General features: G+C 43.7%; 1 protein-coding gene across 2 annotated transcripts in view; it reads right to left on the minus strand.

The window, feature by feature from the left end:
• The window catches only part of wdr11 (WD repeat domain 11), a 229,569-nt gene that overhangs the window by 86,983 nt on the left and 115,332 nt on the right, over window positions 1-27,254 (minus strand). For both annotated transcript variants that reach the window (XM_029753425.1, XM_029753424.1), the window contains exon 11: window positions 7,267-7,351. In XM_029753425.1, the coding sequence (XP_029609285.1) occupies window positions 7,267-7,351 (85 nt within the window). The remainder of the gene's footprint in view (window positions 1-7,266; window positions 7,352-27,254) is intronic.

Here is a 27,254-nt window from a genome sequence, read left to right on the forward strand (position 1 = left end):
AACCTATTTGGTTAACTTTAGCAAGCTATGACAATTGGTTTGTATTGCTTGTAACGTTACTCTATGGATTGGGATTTTAGTAAATTTTTTAGCTAGCTAGCTAATGTCAACATTACATGTCTAAACAAAAGGCCCAAGTTAAAGCTGGCTGTTAGCTAGCTAACATTAGCTGAGGTTAGATGGCTGGCTTGCTAGCTAACATTAACTTACATGTATGAAGTGTGTGTAATGTTAGTGATGTTTTCTCAGAATAGAATATAACTAGCAATGTGAAATGCCAATGTTAGCTAGCTAACTAGCTAACATTGCAACTATTTGGTTAACTTTAGCTAGCTATGACAAATCGGTTTGTAATGATAGTTAAAGCTTGCTGTTAGCTAGCCAGCTGAAGTTTGATTGGCTGGCTTGCTAGCTAACATTAAACCTATTTGGTTCATTTTAGCTAGCTATGACAATCGGTTTGTATTGCTAGTTAAAGCTTGCTGTTAGCTAGCCAGTTAACATTAGATGGCTGGCTAGCTAGCTAACATTACGTGTATGAACTGTGTGTAGTGACGTTCTCAGAATGCAATTTTACATTTATTGTATAATAATGCTAAAATATGCGTATCTGGAATTTGTCTTTCAGCATCAGTAGAACACACCTGACTCTCCTCCACCAGTCATACAAGGAGAATGACCTAATGCCTCCCATCAAAAAGAGAGCTGGCCCAAGCAAGCACAGGTTACACCTAAAGCATGAGGACTTGCAGCGAGTGGTGAACTTCAACAATTACGCAGAGAATAATGCAATAGTATTACCAGGAAGCCACCCAGGACACAAACACTTTGGTGGAAAAAGGCTGCCATCCCATGTGACAAAAGCAGCAGTGTGGTGTCTCTACAAGGAATCGATGACAACACTTGGTATGTAAAGCATAAACACATTTTGATTGTTTAATTGACCTCCAACATGATTGGCACTACTTTTATTGATCTCACATTATTTCTGTATTTTTCAGAGGTACGTGTAGTCGGGCTATCTTCCTTCAGGAATCTGTGGAGAAAATTGCTGCCCCACTTCTCAAGCACCAGGAAAGACCTGTGCTGGCAGTGCCAGAGGAACAACTATAAGGTCTTCAAGATCTGCCAATCTGCCAGAAGCAGTTAAGTAAGCCAAGCTGAAGAACAAGAGCAGCATATCTTGCTTGTTCAGAGTGAGCGGTCTGTCTACCAGAAGATGGTTGCTGACTGCAAGACCACCTCTCAAGACTTGAATTTGTCTCTGGGGGCCCTACTGAACCAGCAAGCTTTGATTTTGCTCAACAAGTAAGCAACATTTCCTCCTTTATACCAATTAAGGACATAGATGGATGTATAGATATACACAAAAAATAATATATATATGGGAGGCAGGCAAATACCTTTCACTGAGCTGTGTAAAGACAGATTGACAGGGGTGAGAATTAATTGTAATTTATCTTAATGTTATTTTGTTGTTTGCAGGTGCACTATCCATCTTTCTGAACCTACGCAGCCAGGTCCCATCTACTTTTTAACTCCTCGCAAGTGTGGCTTGTTTAGAGTCTGCTCTGAAGGAATACCACAAGTCAACTACTTGGTTGATGAAGGCATGTCATCCAGCAAAGGCAGCAGTGTAGTCATCAACTACATGCACCATTTCTTCACCAACTACAGAGTTGGGGAAACACCTGTGGACCTGCATTTTGATAACTGCAGTGGCCAAAAAGAGAACAAGTTTGTGCTCTGGTATTGTGCAAGGCGGACCATGCACAAGCACCATCACAGTCTGGACCATCACTTCCTGATCACAGGCCACACCAAGTTTGCCCCCGACTGGTGCGTCGGCCTCATCAAGCAGCTCTTCAGAAAGACCAGAGTGAACACTTTTTCTGAGACGGCTGGTGTTGTGAAGGACAGCACTGTGAAAGGGGTGGTTGGACTGGAGGATGGTACAGTGCTGGTGGAAAGCTATGGCTGGCAACAACACCTGACTGTACTTCAGGCCACTACCACAGATCAAGCAGTACCAGCACTTCAGGTGAATATAATGTTCATTGCTTTGTATGAGGTTATTCTTATCTAAACTTGGGAGGTGTACTGATGTGCAAGGTTGTAATGTCTTCCATTTGTTTTGTTATTTCCTGTTTTACAGCTTCAATGCTCTGGAACCTGGTGTTGTTGTCGGCAAGGAGTGTTTGGACTCAGTCGGGACCAGGTTTCAGCTGCTGCGCAATGCTGACATCCTTCCTTCCATAGATGGTCTGCCTGTACAAGCACCACCTGGACTGGACACAGCTAGACAATCTTCTCTTTTGAGAAGATCAGATCAGTTTTGCGTAGAAGAGGCTATGGACATCACATGCCCTGCACTAAAGTCAAGTTCAGGACAGAAACATGCTCTCCGGATATAGATTCCCTTGTTCATGCGTGGTTCTGACGGACCAGTCATCAGCACTATCTACAGTGCCTCTATTCAAATGACTCGGCTAACACACAACGTCATACGTTGTTGCTACTATTTTTTTATCCTGCCGCTCAACCACTTTACACCTGATTGTATGCATATAATTACCTTGTCTATTACTATCATTATTTATATTTTTTGTATACATACTGTATATTATTTTATTTATATTGACACCATTTCTGATATTGCTACTATGCAAGTAACCATTTGGCTGTACCATTTACACCTTCTGTAGAGACCCATAGACTTAGCAAAATTTTGATATACAAAATTAATATTGATATGTGTGGTCATAACATGATTTTGTGATATACCACAACAATATCATGTGACCGTATCAAGTATCCACCACATAAATATACGGCATATGCATCTGTTTATGTACTGTACATGTGCACTGTTAGGTTCTAATTTTGAGTAAATAACTCGGACACTAGAGAAACTTAACCAAGTTTAATTCCTCCCAAAGGGTCGATACAGCTGTAATCCAGACAACCGACATTTCACATAAGCACTGATATTTAACCCTTTCTCCTAGGCTGAGTCTCCTCCTCTACAACTGAACAGCCAATGCATCTCTGTTGCTAGAGAGAACCTTAGTGATATCTGTTCTTCCTCACTTCATCTAACCTGACCTCTACCCCAAAGTGATCACTCCTCCCCAACTCAAGGCTGTCATGGTTATTGATACCAGACTGTCTCTTCTCCTCCCAGAGTATCCCTGACGGCTAACAATAACATATTCTGACATAATGTAAACGTTATACATTACCCTCACTCCCTCAGTGACATTGTTAGTTTCTAAGATCGCCACCTGTCTCCCCTTATCAATGCCTGCCACATGTAATCGCTTCCCTGCACTCAACACATTCCAAGCGTAGTTGCACCCACTATATACCTTCCTCCTATAACCCTTAACTTCTGGTATAGACCCTCTAAACCTTAGCACTCCATCAGTGACATGAATAAGTATATTTTCATATTCTCAGAACCCAACAGCACCTCACTCAGGTTTCAACTCAGGTTGCATGGTCTTAACTTATGTATGGAATACTATGTGATAAGTGCGTGTGTAACAGTATATAAAATATGCTAATGTACTGGTGTGAAGGCATTTGGGCAGTGGTGTAAAGTACTACTTAAGTATTTTTTGGGGGTATCTGTACATTACTTTACTATTTATATTTTTGACTACTTTTACTTCACCACATTTCGAAAGAAAATAATGTACTGTTAACTCCATACATTTTCCCTGACACCCAAAAGTACTCATTACATTTTGACAGAAAAATTGTCCAATTCACACACTTCAAGAGAGCATCCCTACTGCATTTGATCTGGCAGACTCACTAAACACAAATGCTTTGTTTGTAAATTATGTCAGTGTTGGTGTGCCCCTTGCTTACATTTACATTTAAGTCATTTAGCAGACGCTCTTATCCAGAGCGACTTACAAATTGGTGCATTCACCTTATGATATCCAGTGGAACAGCCACTTTACAATAGTGCATCTAAATCTTTTAAGGGGGGGGGGGGGGGGGGGTTAGAAGGATTACTTTATCCTATCCCAGGTATTCCTTAAAGAGGTGGGGTTTCAGGTGTCTCCGGAAGGTGGTGATTGACTCCGCTGTCCTGGCGTCGTGAGGGAGCTTGTTCCCCCATTTGGACTGGGCTGAGCGGGAACCGTGCTTCCTCAGAAGTAGGGGGGGCCAGCAGGCCAGCGGTGGATGAGCGCAGTGCCCTCGTTTGGGTGTAGGGCCTGATCAGAGCCTGAAGGTATGGAGGTGCCGTTCCCCTCACAGCGCCGTAGGCAAGCACCATGGTCTTGTAGCGGATGCGAGCTTCAACTGGAAGCCAGTGGAGAGAGCTATCATCAATAAAAAAAAATAAGAATTGGGCCGTCTGGTTTAATATAAGGAATTTGAAATTTATACTTTTACTTTTGATACTTAAGTACATTTTAGCAGTTCCATTTACTTTTGATACTTTTTAAAAACCAAAACCTTTTTGACTTTTGCTCAAGTAGTATTTTACTTGGTGACTTTTACTTCAGTCATTTTCTATTAAAACCTCTACGGGCTAGGGGGCAGTATTGAGAATTTTGGAAAAAAATATGTGCGCATTTTTAACTGCCTCCTACACCAACTCAGAAGCTAGAATATGCATATTATTGTTTAGGTTTGGATAGAAAACACTCTGAATTTTCTAAAACAGTTTGAATGGTGTCTGTAAGTATAACAAAACTCATATTGCAGGCAAAAACCTGTGAAAAATAGATTTTAAAAAATGAGAATTTTGTGACTGTACTATTTAGTGTCATTGTTTTAAAGATACCACAGTGAGAAAGGATTCAGTTCGCAACTCCTACGGCTTCCACTAGATGTCAACGATCTTTAGAAAGTTGTTGGAAGCATCTGTCATGAATACAGACCGAATTAGAAAGCTTACAAGTTGACACGTCATCACTTCATTTTTTGCGCCTGCGCATGAATCTGAGAAGAGTGTCTTTGTCATAATCGTTTATTCTAGACACTTGATAGGTTGTGTGAAAATATTACTGATGTTTACTGATGTTTCACGTTAAAAATGGACCAAAAGATTAATGCTAAACAACGTTTGACATGTTTAAACAAACGTAAATAGATTATTTACTAGGTTTTCTTTAGCTTTTCGACGTGACTTTACACTGCCCACCTCATTTTGTGGGAGCCTACTGAACGCTAACTATTTGGACATAAATTATGAACTTTGTCAAAAGAAACCACATTTGTTCTGGACCTGGGATCTCTGGCAGCGCCTTCTGATGGAGATAATCAAAGGTAAGGGGATATTTAGAATGTTATTATCGATATTAGATGATGCTAATGCTAACGGTATAGCTTAGCTTAGCTTAGCATATAGCTTATTGTTGTTAGCATAGTACCCAGTTTATGCAAAATGTGATTTCCCAGTAAAGTTATTTTGAGATCTGGCCATTCGGTAGCAATTACGAGATGATAATATATTATTCTTTGAATGACAATATTATAATTTACCAATGTTTTCGAATAGTAATTCCGTGATTTGTAATGCTGGATTCACTGGGTGCATTCGAGCCGAAAAAAATTCTGAATTTCACCGCGACTGTAAATGCTGTTTTTGGATATAAATATGAACTTGATGGAACTAAAAATGCATGTATTGTATAACATAATGTCCTATGAGTGTCATCTGATGCAGATTGTCAAAGGTAAGTGCATAATTCTAGCTAGTTTTCTGTCTGTTGATGCCCTTCTTTGAATTGGCTAAACATTACACGCAGCTATTGTCAATGTACTCTCCTCACATAACCTAACTTTATGCATTCTCCGTAATGCCTCTGAAAATCGGACAGCGTGGTTAGATTTAGGAGATATATCTTTCAAATGGAGGAAAATAGTTGATTATTTGATTATTTGAAATGATTACTCTTGCAGTTTTGAATTCCCCGCCATGGTCACATGACAATGAATCCCAATACCGGGATTAGATCCTGCCCCCTGGCCTCAACAGGTATTAAGGTATCTTTACACTCAAGTATGACAATTTAGCATTTCTTTCACATGACCCATCAATATAGACAAGTGTGTCTGGGTAAGTGTTATCTAATATTTATAAAATATTTTAATCTGGACACTTTCTGGTTGCCTGGAATGTTTTCGCATTGTAGGCTACTACCACTTTTAGTCTTAATCTTTACTACACTACTCACTGTTTAGCACATGACTTTACATTTGAATCCTTAAAGAGATGGATGGGGCTTGCTTAAGGTGTGAATAATGCTGAATGGTGTAGACAAAGGATAACTCTCCAGTAGGTACCAAAATGATTCAAAAGGCCCTTTTCTCAAAAGTGAGTTTACAAGTTTATCAACTTTCAAAGCAGAATTACTTTCCCACTGCTCCTCAAAAATGCAGTGTATGATATATAAGACCGAATCTATGTGGTAAGTCACATATATGAAATAAATTAATTACACTGTTAGAATGTTGTAGTCAGAATGACGAGGGGGGGGGGGGGGGCATCTGAGGATGGCCATCTGAGTGTCTGGCCATCTGAGGATGAATGGCTGTTTGATCCCAATCAATTTCTGAATGACATAATATATTCAATCTTGCACTTAATTAATCACAGTAATTAGTTTGAGCTCATTAGAGAATGGTTATTGATGACGCAAAGTTTGCTCTTTGTTGATATTCGCTCCCTGACAGTTAAACGGACCTTTTTGCAGTGTCGTGACTTTTTAGCACAGTTAACCTACACAATAGATGGACAGGGACTGAGGGTAGAGGAGCCAAAGAGTGGTCCAAGACACTATTTCAGCTTCCTTAGAAGCTAATTCTAACTTACACTTAATTTTCACAAAGTTATGCATTGATGTCAATGGGAGACAAACTGAAAATTCGACTTAAGTGGAAGTTGGGATTCAGCCATTACTGAATGGAATGAGGGGATTTCTAAGTCATCAGTCCTATATATGTTGATGGTGGAGGTCAACGGAATGGAATGTTTGGAGAGCCTATTGAGTTTGAACCCACCAGACTTAAATAGCCTGTCTAATGCCAACACCGCATGTTATTAAATCTGCACCGAAGTAGTTGGGAGGAGACGCAAATCACAGCTAAATGAATGGTGGCATTTGTGATGAAAGTGAGTTGTAAGTAGGTGATTATCAAATGGCTCAGTGGGTGTCTTGGGCAGAGCCATGAGTGGACAATGATGAGTGGACAGTCCTTGATTTGAGACACCACACTAGGGAAGTGGGTGATGTTACTCACTTGACTTCACAGGAGTGGACACTCAGGTCCTTGTGCAGAAGACCACTGGTGAGGTTATAGACCAGAACTGACCCATTACTGGTACCTGTGGACAGACAAAGAGAGACGTATACAGTTAATCATAGGAGCAAATCCTAACTTCCCATAAGTCAGATTTCTACGTCTAACTGTCCCATCAATTTCTGAATTTGCCCCCCAATAAAACAGTTACTGGCACATTAACATTATTAATACAATTACTAATTGTATATAAAATCGCAGCAATAGTGTGCGGCAGGCCTAGAATTCACCGGCAGTATCGACGGCCCCCTTGTGTGGCCGTAATGCCCCCGAAAGAAAAGTTAGAATTCCCTTCTCCTGGCTGCCAATAGCCGTGCTGCGAAGCACCTTTCATTCACATTGCTCTCTCAGATATCTCAATACTTAGTCAATGCACGTCATGTGATCGGTACTTCTCACTGGCATCGCAGCTCCAAAGTACAAGTGAAGACAGACATATCGGGGATGTAACGGTACGCCTCCTTATCGAATTCCGAGGCGCACATTGAAGATATTACGAAACGAACAGCAAAATCACTAGCCTTCAGTTCGTTCGGAAAGTATTTAGACCGCTTGACTTTCTTCATATATTGTTAGGCTACAGCCTTATAAAATTGGTTAAATAGTATATTATTCCTCATCAATCTACACACAAGACCCCATAACGACAAAGCAAAAACTGTTAAGAAAATTGTTGCAAATGTATTCAAAATAAAACACTGAAATATCATATTTACGTAAGTATGCAGACCCTTTACTCAGTTCTTTGTTGAAGTACGTTTGGCAGTGATTCCAGCCTCGAGTCTTCTTGGGTATGATGCTACAAGCTTGGCACAACTGTACTTCGGGAGTTTCTCCCATTCTTCTCTGCAGATCCTCTCAAGCTCTGTCAGGTTGGATGGGGAGCGTTGCTGCACAGCTATTTTAAGGTCTCTCCAGAGGTGTTCGATCGGGTTCAAGTCCGGCCACTTAAGAACATTCAGAGGCTTGTCCCAAAGCCAAACCTGCGTTGTTTTGGCTGTGTGCTTAAGGTCGTTGTCCTGTTGGAAGGTGAATCTCCGCCCCAGTCTGAGGTCCTGAGTGCTCTAGAACAGGATTTCATCAAGGATCTCTCTGTACTTTGCTCAGTTCATCTTTCCATCGATCCTAACTAGTCACCCAGTCCCTGCCGCTGATCCCCACAGCATGATGCTGCCACCACCATGCTTCACCTGTAGTCTGTAGCATGGGAGGTGTGGAAACACTGTTTCTTTTATGGATTTTGTCTTATTAGTTTTTGTGCTATGTTGCTCTGTCTGCAAGTTACTTCTTGCGTGTCCTATGTTGCTCTGTGTGTGCTCACTGCTCATTGATTGTCTGTATTGCTTTGGTAATTGTTTTTAATAACATGCCCAGGGACTGTGGTTGAAAATGTGCCTGCTGGCTAAAACAGGCACCTCTACTGAAACGTTGAGTAATGTGCACTCTCCCTGTAAAAATGAACTCAAACATCTTAGGGATGGTGCCAGGTTTCCTCCAGACGTGAAGTTCTCTCATTCAGGCCAAAAAGTTCAATCTTGGTTTTATCAGACCAGAGAATCTTGTTTCTCATGGTCTGAGAGTCATTTAGGTGCCTTTTGGCAAAGTCCAAGCGGGCTGTCATGTGCCTTATACTGAGGAGTGGCTTCCATTTGGCCACTCTACCATAAAGGCCTGATTGGTGGAGTGCTGCAGAGATAGTTGTCCTTCTGGAACTCTATAGCTCTGTCAGAGTGAACATCGGGTACTTGGTCACCCCTTCTCCCCCGATTGCTCAGTTTGGCTGGGCGGTCAGCTCTAGGAAGAGTCTTGGTGGTTCCAAACTTCATTCATTTAAGAATGGAGGCCACTGTGTTCTTGGGGACCTTCAATACTGCAGAAATGTTTTGGTACCCCTCCCCAGATGTGTGCCTCGACACAATCCTGTCTCGGAGCTCTACGGACAATTCATTCTACCTCATGGCTTGGTTTTTGCTCTGACATGCACTGTCAACTGTGGGACTTTATATAGACAGGTGTGTGCCTTTCCAACTCATGTCCAATCAATTTCATTTACCACAGGTGGACTTCAATCAAGTTGAAGAAACATCAAAGACAATCAATGGAAACAGCAACATTTCAAGTCTCATAAGCAAAGAGTCTGAATACTTATGTAAATAAGGTTTTTCTGTTTTGTATTTTTAATACATCATTTATTTAACACATTTTAGAACACGGCTGTATTTGTATTTATTATGGATCCCCATTAGCTGCTGCCAACTCAACTGCTGCCAACTCTTGGCAGTTAAGGCAGTTATATATATTTTTTTAAAGATTACAATACATTCATTACAGAATTCACAACACACTAAGTATGTGCCCTCAGGCCCATACCCCACGACCACATACACTACCGTTCAAAAGTTTGGGGTCACTAAGAAGTTTGCTTGTTTTCCATGAAAACATAAATGAAATGAGTTGCAAAATGAATAGGAAATACAGTCAATACATTGACAAGGTTATAAACAATGATTTTTAATGGAAATAATAATTGTGTCCTTCAAAATTTGCTTTTGTCAAAGAATCCTCAATTTGCAGCAATTACAGCCTTGCAGACCTTTGGCATTCTAGTTGCCAATTTATTGACGGAATCTGGAGAGATTTCACCCCACACTTCCTGAAGCACCTCGCACAAGTTGGATTGGCATGATGGGCACTTCTTACGTACCATACGGTCAAGCTGCCCCCACAACAGCTCAATAGGGTTGAGATCCAGTGACTGTGCTGGCAAATCGATTATAGACAGAATACCAGCTGACTGCTTCTTCCCTAAATAGTTATTGCATAGTTTGACCCAAAGCACAGCTCCATTGTTCTGTTGTAGGAGGAAATTGGCTCCAATTAAGCGCCGTCCACAGGGTATGGCATGGCATTGCAAAATGGAGTGATAGCCTTCCTTCTTCAAGATCCCTTTTACCCTGTATAAATCTCCCACTTTACCACCACCAAAGCACCACCAGACCATCACATTGCCACCACCATGCTTGACAGATGGTGTCAAGCACTCCTCCAGCATATTTTCATTTTTTCTGCGTCTCACGAATGTTCTTCTTTGTGATTCGAACACCTCAAACTTAGATTCGTCTGTCCATAACACTTTTTTCCAATCTTCCTCTGTCCAGTGTCTGTTCTTTTGCCCATCCTAATCTTTTCTTTTTATTGGCCAACCTGAGAAACTGATTTTCTTTGCAACTCTGCCTAGAAGGCCAGCATCCCGGAGTCACCTCTTCACTGTTGACATTGAAACTGGTGTTTTGCGGGTACTATTTCATGAAGCTGCCAGTTGAGGACTTATGAGGCATCTGTTTCTCAAACTAGACACTAATGTACTTGTCCTCTTGCTCAGTTGTGCACCGGGGCCTCCCACGCCTCTTTCTATTCTGGTTAGAGCTAGTTTGCGCTGTTCTGTGAAGCGAGTAACACAGCATTGTACGAGATCTTCAGTTTCTTGCATAGAATAGCCTTCATTTCTCAGAACAAGAATAGACTGACAAGTTTCAGAAGAAAGGTCTTAGTTTCTGGCCATTTTGAGCCTGTGATCGAACCCACAAACGCTGATGCTCCAGATACTCAACTAGTCTAAAGAAGGCCAGTTTTATTGCTTCTTTAATCAGGACAACAGTTTTCAGCTGTGCTAACAAATGCAAAAGGGTTTTCTAATGATTAATTCGTTTTTTTAAATAAAAAACTTGGATTAGCTAACACAATGTGCCATTGGAACACAGGAGTGATGGTTGCTGATAATGGGCCTCTGTACGCCTATGTAGATATTCCATAAATAATCTGCTGTTTCCAGCTACAATAGTCATTTGCAACAATAAATGTCTACACTGTATTTCTGATCAAGTCTATGTTATTTTAAAATGGGTAAAAATGTTGCTTTTCTTTCAAAAACAAGGATATTTCTAAGTGACCCAAACTTTTGAACGATAGTGTATCTACAACACAAAATCGAAGCATGTGTGCATGTTTGTGTTGCTTCACAGTCCTGCATGTTCCATAAGGTGCATTTTTATCTGTTTTTTTAAATCTGATTCTACTGCTTGTATCTGTTACCTGATGTGGAATAGCGTTTCATGTAGTCAAAGTTTTATGTAATGTAACAAAATGTGGAAGGGAAGGGGGCTGAAAACTTTCCGAATGCACTGTGTGTCACGACTTCCGCCTAAATCGGCTCCTCTCCTTGTTCGGGCGGCGTTCGACAGTCGACATCATGGCTTTCTAGCCATCGCCGCTCCATTTTTCATTGTTCCATTTGTTATGTCTTGTTCCCTGCACACCTGGTTTACATTCCCTAATCACACTGCATGTATTTATTCCTCTGTTCCCCCATGTCGTTGTGTAAAATTGTTTTGTTACGTGTTTAGTTATGCACCAGACTGGTTTTTCCCTCGAGTACCGTATTTTGACCCGTTGTATGCATTTGTCATACATTTGTATATTTGTGAGTGTTTTCGCGCTTAATTACTTTTACCTGTGGCTGGAGGATTTTGGACGCAGTTAGACCTATACCTGGCCACCGTTAACCCAGCTCCCTCGGGAAGGGAAAGGGTGTCTGCCCTCGTCTCATGCCTCTCGGGGAGAGCTCTGGAGTGGGCACACGCGGTGTGGGGAGACACCCTCTCCCTTATGCGAGTTTTCCCCGCATAAGGCGCTCGACGATTAAGGCGCAGCTGGGAATTATATCGACAGAGCGTTCGCCCTAAGTTTAGGGATCACCATTATTCCTGTGGTTAGACCTTGCCTGGGACACGCTCTGGATAGTTGACCATTAGGGTCCGGGCTAATCAGGGAAGCCACCATCTCCCTGGCCATGGTGACGCAGGGGGGTCACGAGGAGAGAATCCGTCTCTTCCTCATTGACTCTCCTGCGTTTCCCGTGGTACTAGGCCTTCCCTGGTTAGCTCATCATGACCCCACCCTTTCATGGCAACAGAGGCCTCTCATGGGGTGGTCGCGAGAGTGCTCTGGGAGGTATGTAGGGGTTTCCGTTGGTGCTACCACCAGAATATGCTGATTTGGCTCTAGCCTTCTGTAAAAAGAAGGTGACTCAATTACCACCCCATCGACGGGGGGGGGGGGGGGGGGGGGAGAATTGTGCGATAAATCTCCTGGTAGACGCTGCACTTCCCAGGAGTCATGTGTATCCCCTGTCGCAAGTGGAGACGGCGGCTATGGAGACATATGTCTGAATCACTTCGTCAGGGGTACATTCGGTCCTCCACTTCACCCACCTCCTCGAGTTTCTTTTTTGTGAAGGAGGGAGGTCTGCACCCGAGCATTGACTATCGAGGTCTCAATCAAGTCACGGTGAAGTACAGTTACCCGCTACCTCTCATCGCCACGGCGATTGAGTCAATGCACGGGGCGCGCTTCTTCACTAAACTGGATCTCAGGAGCGCGTACAACCTGGTGCGTATCCGGGAGGGAGACGAGTGGAAGACGGCGTTTTGTACCACCTCAGGGCATTATGAGTACCTCGTCATGCCGTACGGGTTGATGAATGCTCCATCTGTCTTTCAATCCTTTGTAGACGTGATTTTCAGGGACCTGCACGGGCAGGGTGTAGTGGTGTATATCGATGACATTCTGATATACTCCGCTACACGCACCGAGTATGTGTCCTTGGTGCGCAAGGTACTTGGACGACTGTTGTAGCATGACCTGTACGACAAAGCTGAGAAATGCCTGTTCTTTCAGCAGGCCATCTCCTTCCTAGGGTATCGCACATCCACTTCAGGGGTGGAGATGGAGAGTGACCGCATTTCAGCCGTGCGTAATTGGCCGACTCCCACCACGGAAAAGCAGGTGCAGCGGTTTTTAGGGTTTACCAATTACTACCGGAAATTTATCCGGGGTTTTGGCCAGGTGGCTGCTCCCATTACCTCACTGCTGAAGGGGGGTCCTGTACGTCTGCAGTGGTCGGTTGAGGCGGACAGGGCTTTTGGGCACCTAAGAGCTCTGTTTACCTCGGCTCCTGTGCTGGCCCATCTGGATCCCGCTTTGGAGTTCAAATGGAGGTGGACACGTCCGAGGCTGGGATAGGAGCCGTGCTCTCTCAGCGCTCGGGCACACCACCGAAGCTCCGCCCCTGTGCTTTCTTCTCGAAGAAGCTCAGCCCGGCGGAGCGGAACTATGATGTGGGGGACCGGGAGCTGTTGGCTGTGGTTAAAGCTTTGAAGGTGTGGAGACATTGGCTTGAGGGGGCTAAACACCGTTTTCTCATCTGGACTGACCACCGCAACCTGGAGTACATCCGGGCAGCGAGGAGACTGAATCCTCGTCAGGCAAGGTGGGCCATGTTCTTTACCCGTTTTGTGTTTACCCTGTCCTACAGACCAGGTTCCCAGAATATGAAGGCAGACGCACTGTCCCGGCTGTATGACACAGAGGAGCGGCCCGTGGATCAGACTCCCATACTCCCGGCCTCCTGCCTGGTAGCACCGGTCGTGTGGGAGCTGGACGCAGACATTGAGCAGGCGTTGCACACAGAGCCCGCTCCCCTCCGGTGTCCCGTCGGCCGTCTGTACGTTCCGTCTGCTAAACGTGACCAGTTGATCTATTGGGTCCACACGTCACCCTCCTCTGGTCATCCGGGGATCACTACTGTAAGTCGCTCTGGATAAGAGCATCTGCTAAATGACTAAAAATGTAATGTAAAAATGGATCGGTCGGACGGTGCGCTGCCTGACTGGGAAATACTGGTGGCCCACCTTGGCTAAGGATGTGAGGGTTTATGTTTCCTCCTGCTCGGTGTGCGCCCAGTGCAAGGCTCCTAGGCACCTGCCCAGAGGTAAGTTACAACTCTTACCCATTCCACAACAGCCGTGGTCGCACCTGTTGGTAGATTTCCTGACCGATCTTCCTCCCTCACAGGGTAACACCGCGATCCTGGTCGTTGTTGATCGTTTTTCTAAGTCCTGTCATCTCCTCCCTTTGCCCGGTCTCCCTACGGCCCTACAGACTGCGGAGGCCTTGATTACACACGTCTTCCGGCACTACGGGGTGCCTGAGGATAGTGCCTGATCGGGGTCCCCAGTTCACGTCGAGGGTCTGGAAGGCGTTCATGGAATGTCTGGGGGTCTCGGTCAGCCTTACCTCAGGTTTTCACCCCGAGAGTAACGGGCAGGTGGAGAGAGTAAACCAGGATGTGGGTAGGTTTCTGAGGTCCTATTGCCAGGACCGGCCGGGGGAGTGGCCAGCGTTCGTGCCCTGGGCAGAGATGGCCCAGAACTCGCTCCGCCACTCCTCCACTAACCTCACCCCCTTCCAGTGTGTATTAGGGTATCAGCCAGTTCTGGCTCCTTGGCATCAGAGTCAGACCGAGGCTCCTGCGTTGGACGACTGGTTTTGGCGCGTGGAGGAAACATGGGACGCCCCCCATGTCCACCTTCAGCGCGCCATGCTGCGCCAGAAAGTGGCCGCAGACCATCACCGCAGTGAGGCCCCGGTGTTCGTATCGAGGGACCGGGTCTGGCTCTCGACCCGAAACCTGCCCCTCTGCCGGAAGCTGGGCCCGCGGTTTGTGGGGCCATTCAAAGTCCTGAGGAGAGTGAACAAGGTATGTTACAGGTTACAGCTTCCCCCCGATTACCATATTAAGCCCTCGTTCCATGTGTCTCTCCTCAGGCCGGTGGTGGTTGGTCCACTCCAGGAATATGAGGTACGGGAGGTTCCTCCACCCCCTCTGGACATCGAGGGGGCCCCGGCGTACTCCGTTCGTTCCCTCCTGGATTCGAGACGTCGGGCGGGTGGGCCTTCAGTACCTCGTGGAGTGGGAGGGGTACGGTCCAAAGGAGAGGTGCTGGGTTCCGGTGACGGATGTGTTGGACCCTGAACTGGACCCTAAACCTCAACTAGTGTAACATTTTTATGATTTATGGACAAACTACAGTAACATTGTGTTTTATTATAATAAGTTAGGTTTTTCAAAAGAAACATTTGATAAAATAACCCAAGAACTTAATCTGGATGCATTTCGGTAATGAGAATTTGGGGTGAAAATGTACACAATTCAGGCAAAAATATAATATGTATTTAAAATGCGACAGTGAGCCAAACTAGGTATCTTAGTCTTCAGAATTATAAATCAAATCACATTTTATTGGTCACATACACATATTGAGCAGATTTTTTTTATTGCGGGTGTAGCGAAATGCTTGTGTTCCTAGCTCCAACAGTGCAGTAGTATCTAACAATTCACACAAATCTAAAAGTAAAAGAATGTAATTCAGAAATATATAAATATTAGATCAAGCCATGTCAGAATAGCATTGACTAAAATACAGTAGAATAGAATACAATATATACATATGAGATGAGAAAAGCAGTATTGTAAGCATTATTAAAGTGACTAGTGTTCCATTATTAAAGTGGCTAATGATTCCAAGTCTACAGTGGGGGAAAAAAGTATTTGATCCCCTGCTGATTTTGTACGTTTGCCCACTGATAAAGAAAGGATCAGTCTATAATTGTAATGGTAGTTTTATTTGAACAGTGAGAGACAGAATAGCAACAAAAATATCCAGAAAAACGCATGTCAAAAATGTTAAAAATTGATTTGCATTTTAAATGAGGGAAATAAGTATTTGACCCCCTCTCAATCAGAAAGATTTCTGGCTCCCAGGTGCCTTTTATACAGGTAACGAGCTGAGATTAGGAGCACACTCTTAAAGGGAGTGCTCCTAATCTCAGCTTGTTACCTGTAAAAAAGACACCTGTCCACAGAAGCAATCAATCAGATTTACAAACTCTCCACCATGGCCAAGACCAAAGAGCTCTCCAAGGATGTCAGAGACAAGATAGTAGACCAACACAAGGCTGGAATGGGCTACAAGACCATCGCCAAGCAGCTTGGTGAGAAGGTGCCAACATTTGGTGCGATTATTCGCAAATGGAAGAAACACAAAAGAACTGTCAATATCCCTCGGCATGGGGCTCCATGCAAGATCTCACCTCGTGGGGTTGCAATGATCATGAGAACGGTGAGGAATCAGCCCAGAACTACACGGGAGGATCTTGTCAATGATCTCAAGGCAGCTGGGACCATAGTCACCAAGAAAACAATTGGTAACACACTACGCCGTGAAGGACTGAAATCCTGCAGCGCCCCCAAGGTCCCTCTGCTCAAGAATACATATACATGCCCGTCTGAAGTTTGCCAATGAACATCTGAATGATTCAGAGGACAACTGGTGAAAGTGTTGTGGTCAGATGAGACCAAAATGGAGCTCTTTGACATCAACTCAACTCGCCGTGTTTGGAGGAGGAATGCTGCCTATGAACCCAAGAACACCATCTCCACCATCAACCATGGAGGTGGAAACATTATGCTTTGGGGGTGTTTTTCTGCTAAGGGGACAGGACAACTTCACCGCATCAAAGGGACGATGGACGGGGCCATGTACCGTGAAATCTTGGGTGAGAACATCCTTCCCTCAGCCAGGGCATTGAAAATGGGTCGTGAATGGGTATTCCAGAATGACAATGACCCAAAACACACGGCCAAGGCAACAAAGGAGTGGCTCAAGAAGAAGCACATAACGTTCTGGAGTGGCCTGGCCAGTCTCCAGACCTTAATCCCATAGAAAATCTGTGGAGGGAGCTGAAGGTTCGAGTTGCCAAACGTCAGCCTCAAAACCTTAATGACTTGGAGAAGATCTGCAAAGAGGAGTGGGACAAAATCCCTCCTGAGATGTGTGCAAACCGTGTGGCCAACTACAAGAAACGTCTGACCTCTGTGATTGCCAACAAGTGTTTTGCCACCAAGTACTAAGTCATGTTTTGCAGAGGGGTCAAATACTTATTTCCCTCATTAAAATGCAAATCATTTTATAACATTTTTGACATGCGTTTCTGTATTTTTTTGTTGTTATTCTGTCTCTCACTGTTCAAATAAACCTACCATTAAAATTATAGACTGATCAAATCTTCGTAAGTGGGGGATCAAATCAGCAGGGGATCAAATACTTTTTTCCTCCACTGTATTTATATAGGGCAGCATCCTCTAAGGAGCAGGGTTGCGTAACCGGGTGGAAGCCGGCTAGTGGTGGCTATTTAACAGTCTGATGGCCTTGAGAAAGAAGCTGTTTTTCCAGTCTCTCAGTCCCAGCTTTGATGCAGCTGTACTGACCTCGCCTTCTGGATGATAGTGGGGTGAACAGCCCGTGGCTCAGGTGGCTGATGTCCTAGATTATCTTTTTGGCCTTCCTGTGACATCGTGTGCTGTAGGTATCACCCGACCTCAACCCAATTGAGATGGTTTGGGATGAGTTGGACAGCAGAGTGAAGGAAAAGCAGCCAACAAGTGCTCAGCATATGTGGGATCTCCTTCAAGACTGTTGGAAAAGCAAATCTCATGAAGCTGGTTGAGAGAATGGCAAGACTGTGCAAAGCTGTCATCAAGGCAATGTGTGGCTTCATTGAAGAATCTCAAATGTAAAATATTTTTGGAATTTAACACTTTTTTGGTTACTACATGATTCCATATGCGTTATTTCTTAGTATTGATGTCTTCAGTATTATTCTTCAATGTAGAAAATAGTACAAATAAAGAAAAACCCTTGAACGATTGGGGTGTCCGAACTTTTCACTGGTACTGTTGGTATTCCTCAGACGATATAGAGCAGTGCAGTGCGATGGCATCGTCTGTGGATGTATTGGGGTGGTAAGCAAATTGAAGGGGTCTAGGTTGTATGGTAAGGTAGAGGTGATATGATCCTTAATTAGCCTCTCAAAGCACTTCATGATGACAGGAGTGAGTGCTACTGGGCAATAGTCATTTCATTTAGTTACCTTTGCTTTCTTGGGTAGAGGAACAATGGTGGACATCTTGAAGCAAGAGGGGACAGCAGACTGGGATAGGGTGAGATTGAATGTGTCCATAAAAACTCCAGCCAGCTGGTGTGTGCATGCTGAGGACGCAGCTAGGGATGCCATCTGGGCCAGCAGCCTTGCTAGGATTAACACGCTTAAATGTCTTACTCACGTCGGCCATGGAGAAGTCCTCGGGAGAGGCGGTGGCAATGTGTTATCCTTAAAGCGTGCAAATAAGGTGTTAAGCTTGTCCTGGAGCAAGACATTGTCGGCGACGTTGCTGGTTGTCCCTTTGTAATCAGTGATTGTCTGGATTCCCTGCCACATACGTCTAGTGTCTGAGCCGTGGAATTGCGACTCCACTTTGTCTCTGTACTGACATTTTGCCTGTTTGATTGCTTTACAGAGGGAATAACTACACTGTTTGTATTCGGCCAGTTCCCAGTCACCTTGCCATGGTTAAATGCGGTGGTTCGCGCTTTCAGTTTTGCGTGAATGCTGCCATCTATCCACGGTTTCTGGTTTGGTTAGGTTTAAATAGTCACAGTGGGTACAACATCTCCTATACACTTCCTGATGAACTCAGTCACTGTGTCCGTGTATTTGTCAATGTTATTCTCAGAGGCAACCCGGAACGTATCCCAGTCCGCGTGATAAAAAACAATATTGACGCATGGATTCCGATTGGTCAGACCTGCTTTGAATATTACTTTTTAAAATATATATGTTTTATTTTATTTAACTAGGCAAGTCATTTAAGAACAAATTCTTATTTACAATGACGGCCTACTACGGCCAAACCCGGACGATACTGTGATACTGGTATAGTCACAGCCCTACCGTACAGCCAGTCTGGACTGATTGATTGAATGGTGCGGCAGTAACTGTCGCAGCCAACCCGAGCATGATTGAATTAGATCACTCAGGGGAAAACCTTTATCCCCCACTGTCACCAATCGTCCTTCTCTCATACCAAGGTATAATGTATTAACACCTTAATACACAAGGGGGTGCAAAAAAACATTGGGTGTCTACCAGAATGCTAACAAAATTAGTACAAGTAATAGCGAATTTAAATGGACGCTGCTAGCTAAATATGCTAAAAGAGCGCAAACGACAATAAAGATGCAAAGAGAGACAATCCAGCTCATAAAGTTATACCTAAACTCAGCAAAAAAAGAAACGTCCCTTTTTCAGGACCCGGTCTTTCAAAGATAATTCATAAAAATCCAAATAACTTCAGAGATCTTCATTGTAAAGGGTTTAACTTCTTATGGCTCAAATCCCGTTAACGGGATCGATTTGACAACATCCGGTGAAATGGCAGAGCGCCAAATAAAAAAAAATGTATTAAAAACATTTAACTTTTATACATTCACATGTGTAATACACCAAATTAAAGCTGAAGTTCTTGTTAATCTAGCCACATTGTCAGATTTCAAAAAGGCTTTACAGCGAAAGCAAACAATGCTATTATATGAGCACAGCACCCCATCAAACAACAGACAATCATATTTCATCCCGCCCGGCGCGACACAAAACTCAGAAATAACGATATAATTCATGCCTTTGACAAGCTTCTTCTGTTGGCACTCCAATATGTCCCATAAACATCACAAATGGTCCTTTTGTTCGATTAATTTCGTCGTTATATGTCCAAAATGTCCATTTATTTGGCGCGTTTGATCCAGAAAAACACCGGTTCCAACTCGCGCAACATGACTACAAAATATCTCAAGTTACCTGTAATCTTTGTCCAAACATTTCAAACAACTCTCCTAATACAACTTTAGGTATTTTTTTACGTAAATAATCGATCAAATTTAAGACAGGATAAACTGCGTTCAATACCGGAGGAAAACAAAGTGGAGAGTGCTTTTCAGGTCACGCACCTCTATCAAACAGTACACTTCCCTCGAGCCTCATTCTGAACAGGGCTACTTCTTCATTACACAAAGGAAAAACATCAACCAATTTCTAAAGACTGTTGACATCCAGTGGAAGCGATAGCAACTGCCTTAGAATTATGGATTCTCAATGAAATCCCATTGAAAAGAGACCTAAAAAAAATAAAATCCTGGATGGTTTGTCCTCGGGGTTTCGGCTGCCAAATAAGTTCTGTTATACTCACAGACATCATTCAAACTGTTTTAGAAACCTTAGTGTTTTCTATCCAAATCTACCAATTATATGCATATCCTAGCATCTGGGCTTGAGTAGCAGGCAGTATACTTTGGGCACACTTTTCATCTGGACGTGAAAATAGCGCCCTCAAACCATAAGTTAAACACCGTTTCCCATGCTTGTTCAATGAACCATAAACTGTGAAACGGTCTTTAAGACACTACCACCTTACAGACAGTAGGCAATTAAGGTCACAGTTATGAAAACTTAGGACATTAAAGAGGCCTTTCTACTGACTCTGAAAAACACCAAAAGAAAGATGCCCAGGGCCCTTGCTCATCTGCTGCAAGGTGGCATGAGGACTGCAACAACGTCGCCTATGGGCACAAACCCACCGTCGCTGGACCAGACAGGACCGGCAAAAAGTCTGAGGCGGTGTGGGGCGGTGTGTCACAGCATCATCGGACTGAGCATGTTGTCATCGCAGGCAATCTCAACGCTGTGCGTTACAGGGAAGACATCCTCCTCCCTTATGTGGTACCCTTCCTGCAGGCTCATCCTGACATGACCCTTCAGCATGACAATGCCACCAGCCATACTGCTCGTTCTGTGCATGATTTCCTGTAAGACAGGAATGTCAGTGTTCTGCCATGGCCAGCGAAGAGCCCGGATCTCAATCCCATTGAGCACGTCGGGGACCTGTTGGATCGGAGGGGGAGGGCTAGGGCCATTCCACCCAGAAATGTCTGGGAACTTGCAGGTGCCTTGATGGAAGAGTGGGGTAACACCGCACAGCAAGAACTGGCAAATCTGGTGCAGTCCATGTGGAGGAGATGCACTGCAGTACTTAATGCAGCTGGTGGCCACACCAGATAGAGACTGTTACTTTTGATTTGACCACCCCTTTGTTCAGGGACACATTATTCCATTTCTGTTAGTCACATGTCTGTGGAAGTTGTTCAGTTTATGTCTCAGTTGTTGAATCTTATGTTCAAACACATGTTAAGTTTGCTGAAAATAAACACAGTTGACAGTGAGAGGACATAATGTTTTTGCGAGTTGATATCAGCAGGAGCTACCGAACATCATTTTTGGTGAGTTTGGACATTTACAAGGGAATGTGAAAGAGACATTGTACAAATGAACAAGGTTTTGATGCATGCTTGTCTGAAGGAAGAACAGCAGCCTACTGGCTCTGGAGCAGCATGTGTAGGCTACACACTGTGTCGGTGTGGAGTATGGGGGCAATGGGCCTACCTGCTCTGCTCAGAAGAGGGGGAGAATAAGACAGACCATAACGGAGAAGAGAAAATACGCAAGGAAATCAAGATAGCGGCAGCTGTACAAATAACTTTGACTTCTCAAACACGGCAGAAAGCTAACACAATATGACGCCTCATCACCTTGTCCATTCAGCCACTAATTCTGCAAACCCCATTCAGTTAAACGTAGGGACTGCATTAATGTAGAATTCTGCATTTTTCATACAGGAAAAAAAAATAGAAAGAAATATCTTCATGCGTTTTGTAAACACAGATGTAAACTGCTTCTTATTGTAATTTCTGCTCAGCATCAAACTCATTTTGTGCTTCAGTTGCACTTCTTCACTGATGAGAATAAACAAATGGGCATTCTATACAGCAGACAGCACACTGACTGATGTGTAGCTACTTCTCTCAGGTACTTTTCTCAGTTTAGCTAGCCTACTTCTCTCTTATAAAATGCAAGATTTACTTTAAGAAAAACAGAAATATTATGGCCATGCATCGTTTTTGCCTTTTCATTGCAAGCCCATTTACTTGCATGGCTGCCAGCCAAATAGCGTTGCACTTCTGTTGTCAACTGATGAAAATGTAACTATTTTCTGCCTGTGTTGCACTAATTAATTTTCTGGGAAGGAAAACTAGTTGCATATCCCTGATTACTCTATTGAAGCAAAAAAAACACGACTTTCAATATAAAACACAACCCGTCAATACACAACTGGACTCACCTGCTCCCGCTTCTCCAGCTGTGCTATTTACAAACAAACAGGTCACTGGCTCAACTGTTCTGGGGAAATATAGTAAGCTTCATAATGTAAAGTAATGAGACAGATGAAATAAAAACAGGATCTGCTTCATCTCCCAAGGTATTGCACAAGTTGACTGCAGGTATTTACTTTAAAGTAGTTATAAATATTAAAATGTGTTACTAAACTTCAAAGGGATACTTGAATAGGAACTTCAAAGGAATAGTTTATTAAAACTCTACCTGATGGTTTAGAACCTATAAGGAAAAAAATGGCAAACGGATGTAAATGAGAAAATAGAGGAGAACCATTGGTCACAGATATGTGAAAATGTTCATACCTGCTCCTACAACCTAATATGCTGACTAGACCGGGGTACGCGCGTATGTCCGCATGCACCATAGTGCGCATGTTGATATTGTACATCCACACCAGACGCGATCAGGACACGCAGGTTGAAATATCAAAACAAACTCTGAACCAACTATATTAATTTGGGACAGGTCGGAACACATGAAACATTCATGACATTTAGCTAGCTAACTTGCTGTTGCTAGGTAATGTGTCCTGGGACATTAACATTAGGTTGTTATTTTACCTGAAATGCACAACGTCCTTTTTTTCTGGATGTTGGTAGAATTTTGACCCATTTTGAGTTACACAAAATTGTGTGTTCTCTACTCCAACAATTAATACACAGATAAAAGGTGAAACCTAGTTAGTTTCTAGTAATCTCTCCTCCTTCAGTCTTCTTCCACTGTGGACTTTAAATGATGGTTGGCAACCAACTTTAAGGTCCATTACAACTACCCACTGGACTGGAGTGTGGACCTCAGTCCATCTTTCAATCACCCACATGAGTATATTCTCCTAAAAACCAATGAAGTGGTAGAAGTGGGACTTGCAGAGAGTCAAGGGTCAAAAATAAAACAAAGTTATATTTCAGCGCCTGGCTAAGCATTCACTCCTTGACACGCAGGCAAGCAGTTTGGATGAAATGATTAAATAAAATGTAAAACTACTGCAACACCCCTGGCAGAATACATGTAATGCACCCAGAAATGTCACATCTTTGTTGGAGACACAAAACACAAAGGAACACCTATTACATATGATGTGGTCCGATGACAAACTGACACCATTTTGGGATAATGTACACTATACATACAAAAGTATGTGGACACCCCTTCAAATGAGTGGATTTGGCTATTTCAGACACACCCGTTACTGCCATGTGTATAAGATCGAGCACATAGCCATGCAATCTACATAGACAAACATTGGGAGAAGAATGGCCTTACTGAAGAGCTCAGTGACTTTCAACATGGCACCGTCATAGGATGCCACCTTTCCAACAAGTCAATTAGTCAAATGTTTGCCCTGCTAGAGCTGCCCTGGTCAACTGTAAGTGCTGTTATTGTGTTACTGTTATAAGTGGAAATGTCTAGGAGCAACAACGGCTCAGCCGCGAAATGGTAGGCCACACAAGCTCACAGAACGGGAACGCCAAGTGCTGAAGCGCACAGTACATTAAAATCATCTGTCATCAGTTGCAACACTCAAATAAAATAAAATGTTATTGGTCACATACACATGGTTAGCAGATGTTAATGCGAGTGTAGGAAAATGCTTGTGCTTCTAGTTCCGACCATGCAGTAATATCTAACAATTTCACAACAAAGGCATGAATAAGAATATGTAAATATAAATATATGGATGAGTGATGGCCGAACGGCATAGGCAATATGCAGTAGATAGTATAGAGCACAGTATATACATATGAGATGAGTAATGTAGGGTATGTAAACATTATATAAAGTGGCATTGTTTGAAGTGACTAGTGATACATTTGTTATATCCAATTTGTAATTATTAAGTGGCTAGAGATTTGAGTTAGTATGTTGGCAGCAGTTTAGTGTCGTCTGCAAACTTGATGCTTGAGTTGGAGGCGTGCATGGCCATGCAGTCATGGGTGAACAGAGAGTACAGGAGAGGGCTGAGAACGCACCCTTGTGGGGCCCCAGTGTTGAGGATCAGTGGGGTGGAAATGTTGTTTCCTACCCTCACCACCTGAGGGCGTCCCGTCAGAAAGTCCAGGACCCAGTTGCACAGGGCGGGGTCGAGACCCAGGGTCTCGAGCTTAATGACGAGTTTGGAGGGTACTATGGTGTTAAATGCTGAGCTGTAGTCGATGAACAGCATTCTTACATAGGTATTCCTCTTGTCCAGATGGGTTAGGGAAGTGCCAAGTGTGATTGCGTCATATGTGGACCTATTGGGGCGGTAAGAAAATTGGAGTGATTCTATGGTGTCAGGTAGGGTGGAGGTGATATAATCCTTGACTAGTCTCTCAAAGCACTTCATGATGGAAGTGAGTGCTATGGGGCGATAGTGGTTTAGCTCAGTTACCTTAGCTTTCTTGGGAACAGGAACAATGGTGTCCCTCTTGAAGCATGTGGGAACAGCAGACTGGGATAGGGATTGATTGAATATGTCCGTAAACACACCAGCCAGCTGGTCTGTGCATGCTCTGAGGACACGGCTAGGGATGCCGTCTGGGCCGGCAGCCTTGCGAGGGTTAACACGTTTAAATGGTTTACTCACGTTGGCTGCGGTGAAGGAGAGCCCGCAGGTTTTGGTAGCGGGCCGTGTCGGTGGCACTGTATTGTCCTCAAAGCAAGCAAAGTAGTTGCTTAGTTTGTCTGGGAGCAAGACAATGGGATCCGCAACGGGGCTGGTTTTCTTTTTGTAGTCCATGATTGACTGTAGATCCTGTCACATACCTCTCGTGTCTGAGCCGTTGAATTGCGACTCTACTGTGTCTCTATACTTACGCTTAGCTTGTTTGATTGCCTTGCGGAAGGAACAGCTACACTGTTTGTATTCGGTCATGTTTCCGGTCACCATGCCCTGATTAAAAGCAGTGGTTCGCGCTTTAGTTTTGCGCGAATGCTACCGTCAATCCACGGTTTCTGGTTGGGGAAGGTTTTAATATTCGCCGTGGGTACAACATCACCGATGCACTTGCTAATAAACTCGCTCACCGAATCAGCGTATACATCAATGTTGTTGTTCGACGCCATCAGGAACATATCCCAGTCCACGTGATCGATGCAATCTTGAAGCGTGGAATCAGATTGATCGGACCAGCGTTGAACAGACCTGAGCATGGGCGTTTCCTGTTTTAGTTTCTGTCTATAGGCTGGGAGCAACAAAATGGAGTCATGGTCAGATTTGCCGAAAGGAGGGCGAGGGAGGACTTTGTATGCGTCGCAGAAGTTAGAGTAACAATGCCAGGGTCGCTCATTCGATATGCTGATAAAATTTAGGGTGTTTGACGGTGGGGATGTTTGACGGTGGGGATGGTATTCTTGGGGTCATAGGCAGCATTCCTCCTCTTCCAAACACGGCGAGTTGAGTTGATGCCAAAGAGCTCCATTTTGGTCTCATCTGACCACAACACTTTCACCAGTTGTCCTCTGAATCATTCAGATGTTCATTGGCAAACTTCAGACGAGCATGTATATGTGCTTTCTTGAGCAGGGGGACCTTGCGGGCGCTGCAGGATTTCAGTCCTTCACGGCGTAGTGTGTTACCAATTGTTTTCTTGGTGACTATGGTCCCAGCTGCCTTGAGATCATTGACAAGATCCTCCCGTGTAGTTCTGGGCTGATTCCTCACCATTCTCATGATCATTGCAACTCCACGAGGTGAGATCTTGCATGGAGCCCCAGGCTGAGAGACAGTTCTTTTGTGTTTCTTCCATTTGCGAGTAATCGCACCAAGCTGCTTGACGATGGTCTTGTAGCCCATTCCAGTCTTGTGTAGGTCTACAATCTTGTCCCTGACATCCTTGGAGAGCTCTTTGGTCTTGGCCATGGAGGAGAGTTTGGAATCTGATTGATTGATTGCTTCTTTGGACAGGTGTCTTTTATACAGGTAACAAGCTGAGATTAGGAGCACTCCCTTTAATCTTTCTGATTGAGAGGGGGTCAAATACTTATTTCCCTCATTAAAATGCAAATCAATTTATAACATTTTTGACATGCGTTTTTATGGATTTTTTTGTTGTTATTCTGTCTCTCACTGTTCAAATAAATCTACCATTAAAATTATAGACTGATCATTTCTTTGTCAGCGGGCAAACGTACAAAATCAGCAGGGGATCAAATACTTTTTTCCCCTCACTGTACATAGTGCCAACTGTAAAGTTTGGTGGAGGAGGAATAATGGCCTGGGGCTGTTTTTCATGGGTCGGGCTAGGCCCCTTATCTCCAGTGAAGGGAAATCTTAATGCTACAGTTTTCAATGACATTCTAGGTCTGTGCTTCTAACTTTGTGGTAACAGTTTGGGGAAGCCCCTTTCTTATTTCAGAATTACAATGCCCCCGTGCACAAAGCGAGGTCCATACAGACATTGTTTGTCAAGATCGTTGTGGAAGAACTTGACTGGCCTGCACAGAGCCCTGACCTCAACCCCATCAAACACCTGTAGGATGAATTGGAACGCCGACTGCAAGCCAGGCCTAATTGCCCAACTTCACTAATGCTCGTGGCTGAATGGAAGCAAGTCCATTGTGTCTAGGAATTTATATGCATCCGTCTCCAAGTTTATGTTTTTGGGAATTGTAAATATTGGTGATCAATAGAGACATGTTTGTAATCTAGGTCAAATTGCTGTATAGCTAAAAATGTATAGCCATCAGTTGGAAAGCCTTACATCCACCCTATTTAACAAACTGGAGGACTGAACTGTGTAGCTACATCCAATTAGACTCTGTACATTACAAAACCAAACACATTCCACAGAATTTGGAAACAGTATGCTGACCATCTTACATTTACATTTTAGTCATTTAGCAGACGCTCTTATCCAGAGCGACTTACAGTAGTGAATGCATACATTTCATACATTTCTTTTCCGTAATGGCCCCCCGTGGAA

Source organism: Salmo trutta, chromosome 5 (assembly GCF_901001165.1).
Source record: "Salmo trutta chromosome 5, fSalTru1.1, whole genome shotgun sequence".
Lineage (NCBI taxonomy): Eukaryota > Metazoa > Chordata > Actinopteri > Salmoniformes > Salmonidae > Salmo > Salmo trutta.